Here is a 12,808-nt window from a genome sequence, read left to right as displayed (position 1 = left end):
CGGCATACCTTTAAAGCTAAACCCGGATAATACGTGTACCTAAAATCCCGCTGTCCCTAACATCATGTGGCGGCTTAGTGGCGGCTTTGGCGTTGCACGAAGTCGTGAGATCAAATCCCAGCCACGGCGACCGCATTTCGATGGGGCTGAAATCCAATGCTCGTGCACCGTGCATCTGGTGCACGTTAGAAGAACCCCAGGTGGTCTATATTTAGCCGCAGCCCCCCCCCCCCCCCCCCCCCACTTCGGCGTGCCTTATAATGCACATCGTGGTGTTGGCGCGTAATACCCCAGAATTTAATTAAATGCATCCCGCTGTCCCCGCGTATTGGTGCAGGTTGTACCGGAACGCACGCAGTTACATGATGAATGCGGACACGGATGAAAACCAGTGTCCGCTGCCGCCCATGGAGTTCTGGGACAGGGTGTCCATCTGGAAGAGTTTTCCGGAGGTCTCCTACAAGGAGTTCATGGAGACGGACGACGGCCTCTACCGATGGCTGGACTGCATGCACAAGTACGGCGTCGTCGTGCTCAGAGGTACTACACCTGCACTCTGGCGTGCCTTGTCAGGAGACCCTCCCGCGCTATAAACGGATGTCAAGGCTTAAGTTACATCGGTAAACCATGCATATGAAATTGCAAATTGGTGACACTAGATGGACACTAAATAGAAGCAATAAATCGGTTTAGACTGACTAAGTATTCTTTCAAAACTTAATTTTCTCCGTGAGAGGTTCATTAATCTGCACGAAAAGAAAATGAAGGCAGAACTTTCCTTTTTTTTCATCTCGATTCTAAAGCCCAGCGCTGGTACGTAAGTGTGACGTCGTGGATTTCAAAGAATCTTCTCGTATTCTGGCCGGTGTGGCGCTGTGAAAGTTCCCTGAAACTTTCCAAGTTGAGTATATTGCTCATTTAGCATACAATGCAGTTTATTTGTATATCGATAGCTAATAGGCCGGACGAAGTGCCGTGAAAATTCATGGCGTTAAAGCAAGCTGGTACGCCAAGTTCAAGGCGCCGTCGCCACACGTCCTTCCTTTTTTTGGCGTGTTTTCTCGCTTATTAAGCCTCTTGTCACGTTAAGAGTTGTATTTTTAACAGCGGAACTGGTTAAGCCAATCGTTAGTTCGTAATGTGCGAACAGAAAATTGGGCCGATCCTGGCGGTAGTGCAGAAAGCGTCCAAGCGCAATGGCACATACCCCTGTGAACTGGCGAATCTGAGCCTCGCTAAGTCTAGCTAAGCATGGTTTGTACTACATAAGCTTAGGCAGTCATCGATAGCCAATCGATATCTAATCGATAATCGATCAATAATCAATAAATTCCAGCAAATGCTGCGGATGACTTGGTAGTGCTTAGCCTAGCCCAAAATCCAGGACTGGCTAGGTGCCCATCAGCTTCGCTGTCTCTTTAGCAAGAAAAAAGAAACGTTTTGAAGCCTGTACGGGTATTTGGTACGGGCTCCAAATCGTCTCCGTTTCCCCACCTGGACTTGGTCAGTGACCATAGCTTCCTTATTACTTTCAGGTGTGTACATTATCGCGCTTAACTCGTTAGTATATTTACCAGGATTTATCTACCTTGACTGTTGCTCCAGCTCCAAATGTGCAGAGTTCAAATTTGGAGCATCATACCGAAGCTGATCTCGCAATTTTAATTGTTGTTGGCGTTGTTGTTGAGGGATAGTAAAGAGAAGTAAATTATGCCACTCTTGTAGCATGGTCTTTTTGATGTATGTTCGTTCAAAGAACATAAGATCACATATTACAGAAATCTAACTAAATTGTGCGCCAGTGGCACAGATCTCGAGTTGTGACGTTGCAGATATCACGATATCATCGCGCATTTTTTATTCCTCTACGCAAGAAGAAAAGGGTGACGAGGGAGACGCGTATAGCGCGAACGCCTTTTCCAAAAGCATCGTTTTAATAGGCACTCATGTCGTGCCCTTGAAGCCATGACTCTACCTGGCCAGTCTTTCGTTCTCTAGCAGATGTCGATTTTGTTTAATAGAAGGCATGAAGCCTTACGTAGAATGGAATATGCCTAAGAACCCCTTGCGCTTTCAGTAGATGATGTACCATAAGTTATTTTAGAGTTTCCATTAAACTTCTCTAACCGCATGAGTAAAGTTGCAAAGTGTCCATCACAGCCAAACGGAAATGGGAAGGATTTTGATTGCAAAGTGCCTCGTTGAGGGAAATGGGTCATCATTGACTGAGGCACAGTAACGACACCAAAAACAATATTGCTGTCCTAGCTTACTGCAATGGCTCCATGTTACTCGGCCCTTCATCAGTGGTTTAGAAGATTATTATCTTTCTTTCAAGCTGTCTTCAATTCAGCAACGCGAAAAGAGAGCTTATGTGGGTAGAATGGAATAAATAAACCTCGTCGAAAAAAACATTTTAAACATTTTTGTAAGAACGATGGTAGAAGTGGATACTTTGTTTCTACCCGCCATGGTGCTTAGACGAGGTCACGTGTTCGATTCCCTTCCTCACAACCGCCGCATTTCTATAGAGTGCAAATACGCTCGCATGAAAGCATTGGGTGCCGTTAGTAACCCTGGGCGGTCAAAACGAATTCTCAACCCTCATTTCGGCGTCTGTCAGCCCCTTTTGCTTCGGGTCGTCAACGGGATGGATGAGTCACACTTTGCGATTCCATTGTGCGTCACCAGGCGTGCCTTGTGTCAAGGGCGAGATCCTCACCGCCGTGCGGCGTGTGGCGTACGTCAAGTCGACCATCTGGGGCGACACATTCGACGTGATCTGCGAGCCCGTCCAGACCGACCCCGGCCACCTGGCCTACACCGGCATGTACCTGGAGCATCACACCGACATGAACTACCGCGAGAACTCGCCCGGTAAGTGCGCCTCTCTTTTTGGAACACAATTCAATGTCTAGCCGAGAACCAGAGCGCCGTTTTTTTTTGGATACCGAGTTACTACAACGCTTCACACACACACATGCATACACACACACGCGTGCATATTTGCACATGCCACGAAAAATTGGTACTCGGGAAAAGTAGAAGGGACAGTTTTCTTTTCTTGTTCTATTGGTGTGTCATTGTCCCAGTTCTGTACGTTACTTTTATATATTTGTTCACACGGTCTTTTGTACTCGGGCACAGGCCTTCAGATGCTGCACTGCCTTAAGGCCATGGACAGCAAGGAGGACGTGGGTGGCAAGTCGTTCTTCGTGGACGGCTTCATGGTGGCCAACTGGATGCGCGAACACAGCCCCGCCGCCTTCCACATACTCTCCTCGACGCCCGTGCAGTTTAGCATATTCTCGCACAAGGTGAGCGACCCTGGCAGTGACGTCCAAGCTAGCCTGACACTTTCTGAACAAATTATTATGGCCAGAGGTACCCGGAACGCCCCCTCATGGCCCGAAAAGTGGTTTGCAACTTTGTTAAAGAAGCGGGCTTCTCATCCAAGTCCACACCACGAACGCAGCGTTCATTCTATTTCGAGCGCCCTTCAGGCACCTCGCTGAGTGCTCGATCGGTGGTGTGCGCAGATGCGGTACAGCCAGACAAAGCCTGTGATCTGCGTCAACAAGGACGGCAACGTGTGCGAGATCCATTACAACAACAGGACGCTTGCACCGGTGCAGACAGCCCCGCACCTAGTGGCACCCTTCTACCACGCTCTCAAGTGAGTGGCTCCACAGCCGCGTGTATCGTAAACAAGGCACGGCTGGCGCTTGTCGGCTAAAACGGCAGTAAACACGGAAACAACGTAGTCGACAGTTGGCGAAGGCTTGCTTGCACTCCAATGACCTTAATGCTTGCTAATACAGTTTTGGATATTCTGCAGACTTCAGAAAGTGCAAATAAGCAAGGCAAACAAATAAGACAGACAAACTGAGTCTACATAGTCGAACGAACAGAAAATGTAAAGTAATCGTCGTCCTGTACGATTGGGTCAAAACGAATAGCACAAGTGAACAGCGGTAGTCTCGATATCTCGAAACATCTGTTCGCAGAACGCTTGACTTGAAGAGCCTCTTCTTGAAACTACGAAACACAACCTTAAGACAGCCACGAAAGTACACATTTTCACAAAATTTCTGCTGCTGTTGCCGGGGTGCTTATGGAGAGGCGAACTTTCAGGCAAGGCGCCGTCCGCCTGATGATATTGACCTAACGATAATAATAGGATCGCCTCGCGGCGACCAACTGTCACAGCGGCGCTTTTCTGGCACTCCTAGATACTACTGCACATTGACATCTCCAGCGTGACCTTGTTTTTTTTCTTTAATTGCATTTTCCTCAATAAAACACGATTTTACAGTTAGTTCATCAGAACATATTGAACGACAGCTTGATAACTTTTTGTTGAAGTAGTTGAGGTGAAATTAGAGCTCATCAGAACATATTTGAACGACAGCTTGAGATCTCTTTGTTGAAGTGGTAAGGGGAAAATAGATTATGATTCACCTGCGAAGCTCCGTAGTGATCTTCTGCTTTGTTGCAGCACAGCAAGAATCACAGGGACACAGAAAGGCACATTAAACAACACGCAGTGTGTGGTCTAATATGCCTTTCTGTGTCATTGTCGTTCTGCCTGCGCTATAGCAAAGTTGAAGATGCCCTGCCAACAAGCCCATGTAGCTACCCTCGTCTCCGTAGTGAGTTATGGTTCCCATCAATGTTAGCACGTGACCGGACCCAGACCTCGAAGGACGTCCCCAAATAAGGCCCAAGCTTGGCTCTGAATTTTCTTCTCGCATGCACGCCTCCCTCACACATGCATAATATTTCACTTGTGGAGATGGATTGTGTTTTATTTTATCGTCGTCGTTTATAGTGCCATTCGAGCTGCTTCACTTAGAGCCCGCCCTAAGTGCACATCAAAGAGTAGCTCCACTATTGATGCATTTTGAATCATTAAGTTGAAGGTTCTTAAAGGTTCTTGACGCTAGCTGAAACCAGCGCTGTCTCTCGCTGCACCGTTGAAGAGCATAGAGTTGCACAAGCGCTCTTCAATAGATAGTCGCTGCTTCATTTGCCAAGTCGTTCTTTCTGTTAATTACTAAACTGTCAGTACCACGACAAATTTATAGTTGTTTTTCGTTAGCAAATGCAACAATCCTGTCTATCCTGCGGTCTGTTATTCCTTGTGATAGCAATCTTGACGCGTCTACTCTGCCAACAACCGCGCTCGTCGCGCGCCGGCCGCACTGTCTCTTATCTCCACACGGCTCTGACCTTTTCTATGCGCTGTGCATTCGCCGCTCAGTTTCCGTTGAAGCGATAGACCGCACGTACCTTCGCCCGCTGCGACGTATGTGCGCTTGCTGCCAGCGTTTTGACAGTCGTTGTCTGCGGTCATTCAGTGTGATCTATTTATGTTTGCTTGTGCGCGCTCACACCACGCTTGTTCATTCAGTTAGTAATAGTCGGGCCACATTTTCCAACGCACGCTACACATGCAATGCTGCCCGGATCGGCACTGCAGCGCTACAGGTGTGTCCCTTCGCACGCGCTGCCCACGGGAAGCGCTTCTAATCAACACCACCGTTTCACACGCGCCTTCTCGTGGTCATCGAGTCCCTCTTCATGTCGGTCTACTTACGCCGCAGCACACCTGCTTACTTAATCAGCTCATGTTTACTACAACTCATATTGCTACCAAAGCTTTCACCTTACTTCGTATGACATTGCTGTGTTGCTATCGCATTCATTGCTTCGCCCTTAGGGCGAAACTGTGACATTTTTTTTCAGGAATCCGTAAAAAGAGCGAGGATCACACATTGAAAGAAACTCGAAAAGTCAAACAATACTATAAAGTATCAATAGCCGACTGGTGAATGCTACGCCTCGATTCAAATTACGTGTGGTAGAAAATAAACCGCGTTTTCCACGTTAGAAAACGTGAGCAAATTGTGCGACTACTTCCTGAAGCGTTACGATATTCCTCTTCGGTTCCGTGGCCTTCGCAAGCCAAGAAAAGTCCGCTTGTATTTATTTTATTTATTAGGCAGAAACACCTCCATCGCCCTCACTGACATTATTGTAGAGAGGAAACGTAGAAACACTTATATCAAATATACAGGTAATACAAAGCACACTGCAGGTGTTCGGCATATAATAAAGCAACAAAAACAAATAGCAATAAAACAAAAAAGTCAGGTCACCAATTACCGGAGCACCAAATACGTGCTGGCAAGAAGAAGGCGCGTAGCAATATCTTAAAGTAAGGAATTCTAATCAAGTGCAGTACGGGGGGAAATTCATACATTAAATAATTTGTGCAGCAGATATACTCGCGTATTTTCAATGTATGGTCCACGCGTGAAGAGACGTAGCTGGGCTTATCAATGCCAGTTTTGTTGTTCAGGATGTTGTAAAAATAACGAGAGTCTAAGCAACTAACGCCGCTCAGACAGCAATGACCACCCCAACGTCTTCACGATGTCGGATGAGCTTCTTCGAGAATTGTAGTCGCACGCGTGACAAAACTAGCTGCGCGTTTCTGCACCCCGCTCTATAGCACGTCGACGTGGCAATGAGCGACACACGTGACAGCGAGTTGCTAACCGGACGCCACTGGCAACATCTTGCGCAGGGAGTTTGCCATGAAGATGCGCGACGCGAACTCCGAGCTGAGCTTCAACATGGTCCCGGGTGACCTCGTCGCCTTCAACAACCGCCGCGTCCTCCACGGCAGGACGAGCTTCGACCCCACCAAGGTCACCAGGTACGTCCACGCGAGTGCATTCGGCGCAGCTCACGGTGGCATGCCACACCAAATCGTTTGCGTCGTGGGACAAGAACTGAAAAAAAAAATTATCGTTAATAATGCGAAAGCATTATTTATTTATTTTGTAGCGAAGAATACGAACGCCATAGAGGGTCACGCTCTCCAGCCCTTTCTAGTGGGTCGATCCCTCCTGCGCTTTCCTCGAGAAACGCCGCTCGTGCTGAGAGCTCGGACCTTCAAACAACGGACGGCCCAAACGGCTGGTGCCTAATAAACGCCTTTACAAGTAGTAAAGGCGTTTATAACAAATGAATAAATTTATTTATTTATTTGGATACCCTAAAGGCTCGGAGGAGCATTACATAGGGGAGGGGGGGGGGTTGAAACAGGAGTAACAAAAATACTCACAGTGCAGGCAAATTTGGCAATTTAATAGCCACGAGAATGCAACGCAAGGTATGGCATGGTGAACAAAAACTAAAAACAAGGTGCAGTACTAACACGGACAGTTGAATACAAAAAAGAAAGCATTTTTGAAGTACGAGTACAATCTAGGCAACACTTCACCAAAAAATGAGAGCATCAGGTGGACAGCTTTTGTGTTTAGTTTAGTTTCTAATAAAAACATCAACAGGCACCTCATACAAATAGAAAAACTATTGCGAAATGCTTTGACATTCGAAAAAGGAGTGAAGCGCTGTCTGAAAAGATTGAGAATCGTTCATTGTGGCAATGCTAGATGGCAATGAATTCCATTGATCTGTTGATAGTGCAAGAGGTGCATCCCGGAACTTTTCAGTATGAACAAATATTGGTTTGACTTTGTACGCGTTATCTAACCTAGTCGAGATGTGTGAGCGGGAAAATGACCTGTTACTATGGTACAGGGTGTGAAAGAAGGATAATCGGGCAAATGTTCTGCGCATGGCGAGTGATGGCATTCTGAGGGTGTCTTTCAGTTTGGTGACGCTTTGAAATCGCGAATAAGGTGACATAATATATGACTCATGAGGCCGACAATCCGGTGTAGTCGTCGCTGGCATGGCCATGATAGTCCAAAAAGCCAAGTGAGCCAGTCGAGGCAGTTGATGGCGTCAATTGAGCCAAAGTTAATTAAGCCAGGTTTAATTAAGATAGAGTTAATTAAGGCACTCGAGCCGAACTACCTTTGGTGGGAGTCAAACCCACGCCCCTTGGTGTTAATTAAGGCAACGTTAATTAAGACAGAGTTCATTTGAATATACATCGTTGCACTCACCATAGTGCATTTCCTTTCCCGTCCATGCGTCGATATACGAGGCGACGTTTGTCTGTGTTCCAGTGAAGTAGAATTTGATTATCTGTGCAGGTAATCGATCGAGACTATTTGGGTTATTGTTTGAATGCCAGTTGTTGAAACTACATAATTTTTAAGTATGACGTTTTCAAGTATCATTCACGTTCGCACCCTTTCCAGCGTTCGGCGTATCAGCTGACGCTGCTGCTTAATACAGGGCGCTTAAAGGCCGTTTGACTTTATACGGAACTTTACGGCGACAACGACAACGACGGCGATGGCAAAAATGCGCTTGGAGTGGACATTTAATTGCTATCGCAATAAATATAGCTTACTTTGTGACTGCGTCCCGCCAGGGCGCGGCTACGAAAATTTAATGGTGGCTTCACAGCGTTTCGTATAATTTTGCGCTTCCCTGTGGCTTAATGTGCTTCTGACTCCAAGAGGGGCAACACGGTGATTTAAATCTATCACATACATACCAGTATTCGCTTGCTAAAAGTGCTGGAACAAGCGTGCCATCTTTCTTAGATTTCAGATTGCCTAGGGCCCTAAAGTGCGTTTTCTGCCTTTTCACTGTAGCCTTCGAATTGCAGTGCTAGAAATCAGCGCAGCACTACGCTAAATTTTATCGTATCGGAAGGCGATTGCCGTCAACCCATTTGACGCAGTTTCGCTCTGTTATCCCTTTACTTGGAGGGATCTAATGCACGATGCTTTTTCCTGTATCAGTGGGTTATGCAAGCTCGGCTGGTCCACCGGATAAATGATGAGCAAGGGCTCACATAAGTGAGGGCCAGTAAAGGAAAACGAACCAATGCCTATAAGTAGTGCTGACCCCAGATATGTATTTTAAGCCTTTTTCGAAGACTGTTTCAACATGGTAACTCACTAGATTTGCCGATGAACATATTCATTATTCAATTCGGGGACAATGATTCGACGGGTGAACTTATAATCCGTGCTCAACCACAAACTGCACACATGTATTTTGTGTAGTGTCTGCAACAAATTGTGTGGCAAAAATTCGAAAAATGAATTCAACTGCAAAACAAAATGTCGCATAAATATCGCATAATGTCGCATAAATTCACCAATCTGCGTGCAGTCGCTGATTACCGTAGGCCACAGCTGACCTCAGAACTAGAAAAGGTGGCTCTAGTATTTATTCTCGATGTATGTTTATAAAAGTTGAAACCGCACCGAGATTATTTAAACTTCAATGATCGCGATAACCTAGTATTGAGTTTGTTTAAAGGGCCCCTCACCAGGCCACATAAAAAATTTCGGCTATATGCTGGAAGTTGTTACGTGCCCTCTAGGGAGCGTTCTACCGCAAGGATCTTAAATGCGGCAGCACTTTAGGGATCCGGGATGTCGTCCCTCGTCGGTGGGTGTCACGCACAACACAAGGTCTACGTAATACATAAAATTCCCCTAAAATTGATTAAATGAAACCATATAAGTACAAAGTAATATAAAATATCAAAAACAAATTAACGCATTCAATAACCCAAATTAATGAAAACTCGATCGAGAACACCAAGCTGATACCGACACTAGTCAAGAGAGGGTGCCACAGCCTCACAAGTGGAAAGATTCCGCTAGGGCGCGCTGAAAGAGAGCCGTTCCCGCTCTCCGGGACGCGCAATTCATTTTCCAGGGCAGCTGGGCCATCGGACTGTGGCGCCGCCGCACGGGAGAACGTGAACCACGGCGGCGCTTCGGATGTGTTTGGGCCCCGGTGCCGCGGCGGAAGCCACGGTGCCGGGCGCCGACGCGAAGCGGCGGTCGTTGGGGTGTTGCGGAGCGCAGCGTAACAACACCCCAACTGAAAAAATACTGGTCCATTCAGGTAGACTGCTCCCTCCCTGATAGTGAGACTATATTTGGGTCATCAAAACAGTGATGTGTTTATTTAGGAATACCATCGATCCCTTAACAGCAGCCACAGTTGTGCCTACAAGTCTGGCAAGTGACAGTGGTCTGTCTTTTCCCGTCCTTCGGCTATTCCTAAATAAACGCATCACTGTTTTGATGAACGACCGCCGCTTCGCGTCGGCGCCCGGCACCGCGGCCACCGGGGCATAAACAGATCCGAGGCGCCGCCGTGGTTCAAGTTCTCCCGTGCGGCGGCGCCACAGTCCGAGGGCCCAGCTGCCCTGTAAAATGAATTACGCCTCCGGGACGCTCTTTCCCGCCATGGACGCCGAGCAGCAAGCACGCTTGGAGCGACAGCGGGCCCGTGAAAGACAGCGCCGACGCAGGGCTGATCAAACGGTGCACGCCCGAGAAGCTGGGTTGCTCGTCAGCGCAGGCAAGCTAATCCCAACATCGTGAAAAGAGTAGCTAAACACAAGATAAACGCAGGATAAAACAAGAGGAACACAAGGGAAACACCGGCGAATCACTGCTCCGCACTTCCCGAGCTTTCAGGTTGAGTACAACTGCATTTTTGAAATTAGTTCATTACTACCCGAGACAGAAATATTTCAGTGTCGCGAACCCATGATTTCAGGAGGCAATCTTCACCGCCAACATAAACACTCTCTCCACCCGCCCCCCGTCTAGCCTCTGCAAGCGAAATTCCTTCCCTGCGTTCTCCCATACCGGTGCTCGAGGATCGCGTGCCCCATACGTCACTGCACCGCCCTCTTCTTTTTTGTTTCCCCCTCGCTTATTTTCTGCGCGGCGCACTTCCGCTGACGGTGTCGCGCGTGAGCTGTTGCGTTTGTCTCGTTTCGCGCAGCGCACGATTTGGCTCGCTGTGCACGAGAACACCTGACTAGCGGTACAAGTCAGTGCTACACGAACACTAATCAGACGCAGGCGGATCACAGAGCATGATCACGCGCTGGAACTCGGTAGAAAATGGCATAGTTTCGCTCTCAGGTGCGCGCGACTGCACTACGTTGGAACAAGCAGACGAAATGGAAGTGCATCTCTCTTCCTATGGTACGAAGTAAAAGAAAAACATGCAGACATTCGATTTGTATGTTTTATTATTTCTCTAAACTTTAGTTCGTCTACAGAAGCAACAGATTAAACAAATAACTGATGTTGCCTTGAATAATTCTCGAAGTCACCGGTCACTGAGAGTAACGTCACAGGACGGCGTTGTACATAGCGCACTTGCGACATATACGTCACTTTCCGAATGACAGCGTAACGCCCGCGAGGAGAAAGGGAAATGGCGTTTGGTCTGAAATTTCAGCTCCTTCTGCAGCGCGTAGCGATGTAATACTTAGCAGAAACGATCGTTAGCGCGCATTGTATGCACTGCGCTTGTCAACTCAAAAATGCCAGACCTGGTGAGGGGCCCTTGAAGCCCTTGAGTTAGCACGTGTTCAGTTAGAACATGTAAATCGTGCACTGATATGGGTTCGTATACGCATTCACTCAATGTATTGCTTGTTTTCTGCTCTGTTTGCAGGCACCTCGAAGGCTGCTACGCCGACATCGACGAAGTCTTCACTAAGTACCGGGCCATGCACTCTACGAAACCGTGATCTAGACCGTGCAGGGACTCTTCATCCAGTTCGACATAAAATGGTGTCCTTGCAGTGGTCACGGATCCGTTCATCCTCAACAACGAAGATTACGTCAAATGAACTTTCAAGATTTTAATGAAATGATCGAGCTGCACGTTTCTGCTCGTTACCGAAGGTTAGCACGTGTTTGTGCAAAATCTTTTACCCAAATATTTCTGGTTAAAGGCGGCTTAAGAAGGGTTTTATGAATTTTAGGTAGCCAAGAAAATTTGTTGTCGTCTCAAGATTAGGGGTGTACACTTTCGGTGCTCATATTGTGCCAGTTTCTAGTCCTGTAGGGTGTGTGCAATTTCACGGGTCGCTGATGTTCTGCTTCAATGGCGGTATATGTGTCTTCATATTTTGTGCGTTCTTATAAGATGTGCATCAGAGTTACGTTATGAGCAGTTATTTCCGCTTTTTACCTCTCTTGCGTTTTTATGTGAATGGACTTTTATTTTTGGTGTTACCCTATGGAAACAAAGACAAAGAATGCATATGCTTGTGTTTGTCCTAACGAGCTTGCATTTGTGTTGTAACGCATTATTAAAATCTTGTAAATATACTAACTCAATGTTACAGTTGACTGTCTGTACAAGTCACAAATTTTTCGCTAAATGCCAACGATGCGAACATTCGCTTCCGTACAGGTCAGTCATGTTCGTTGCTTGAGAATTAGATGGGTGGCTCAATCAAACTGTAGGCTTGCAGGAAGTATTCGATAAACTTGATAGAAAAAATAATTATGATGTAAGGATTCACGTGGAATATATTAACAACCCGTAGCTTACAGAAATATTGGCTTCACGGTACAAAATTATTAAAGGCCCGAATTTTGGGAAAGTATGACTGCCTACTAATAGCAATGTGCAGACAAATTAACTAATGCTGAGAAAATTGTCTGTCAGTAGATTTATTTATTGGTAGTGAGCTCTTGAACCGACGAATGGCAGTATCTAGGCAACGTAGTCGCAGGCCACATGGGACATCAGAACGAAATTACCAGACGGATAGAAAGTGCTTATAGAACGAATATAGCAGGCTCGTTAAATTCTTGAACAATAGCTTCCGACATGCTTGCAAAGGAACGTACACAACCAGTGATTCTACCTACATTGGACTATTATAAAAATGGCAACAATCGCGCAACAAACCACTGAACAAAAAAAGGACAATCGAAATTTTAATCTGAAGACGGCAGTGCGTACTGGCCAACGTGGATGACAATAGAAGATAGGAAGGGGACTATTATCGTCCACCCAAGAGCGTATAGCG

The 12,808-nt window shown here is 46.7% G+C and overlaps 1 protein-coding gene across 3 annotated transcripts in view; it reads left to right on the top strand.

The window, feature by feature from the left end:
- Positions 1 to 12,114, top strand: part of LOC119450837 (gamma-butyrobetaine dioxygenase) — a 57,179-nt gene extending 45,065 nt beyond the window's left edge. For all 3 annotated transcript variants that reach the window (XM_037714328.2, XM_049666272.1, XM_049666274.1), the window contains 6 exons: positions 338 to 540; positions 2,692 to 2,877; positions 3,148 to 3,317; positions 3,540 to 3,676; positions 6,593 to 6,724; positions 11,437 to 12,114. In XM_037714328.2, coding sequence (XP_037570256.1) covers positions 338 to 540; positions 2,692 to 2,877; positions 3,148 to 3,317; positions 3,540 to 3,676; positions 6,593 to 6,724; positions 11,437 to 11,512 — 904 coding nt within the window. In that variant the 3' untranslated portion in view covers positions 11,513 to 12,114. The remainder of the gene's footprint in view (positions 1 to 337; positions 541 to 2,691; positions 2,878 to 3,147; positions 3,318 to 3,539; positions 3,677 to 6,592; positions 6,725 to 11,436) is intronic.
- The last annotated feature ends 694 nt before the right edge of the window (positions 12,115 to 12,808 follow it).

Source organism: Dermacentor silvarum, chromosome 4 (assembly GCF_013339745.2).
Source record: "Dermacentor silvarum isolate Dsil-2018 chromosome 4, BIME_Dsil_1.4, whole genome shotgun sequence".
In the NCBI taxonomy this organism is placed as follows: Eukaryota; Metazoa; Arthropoda; class Arachnida; order Ixodida; family Ixodidae; genus Dermacentor; species Dermacentor silvarum.
This window is presented reverse-complemented; position numbering and strand designations above follow the sequence as displayed.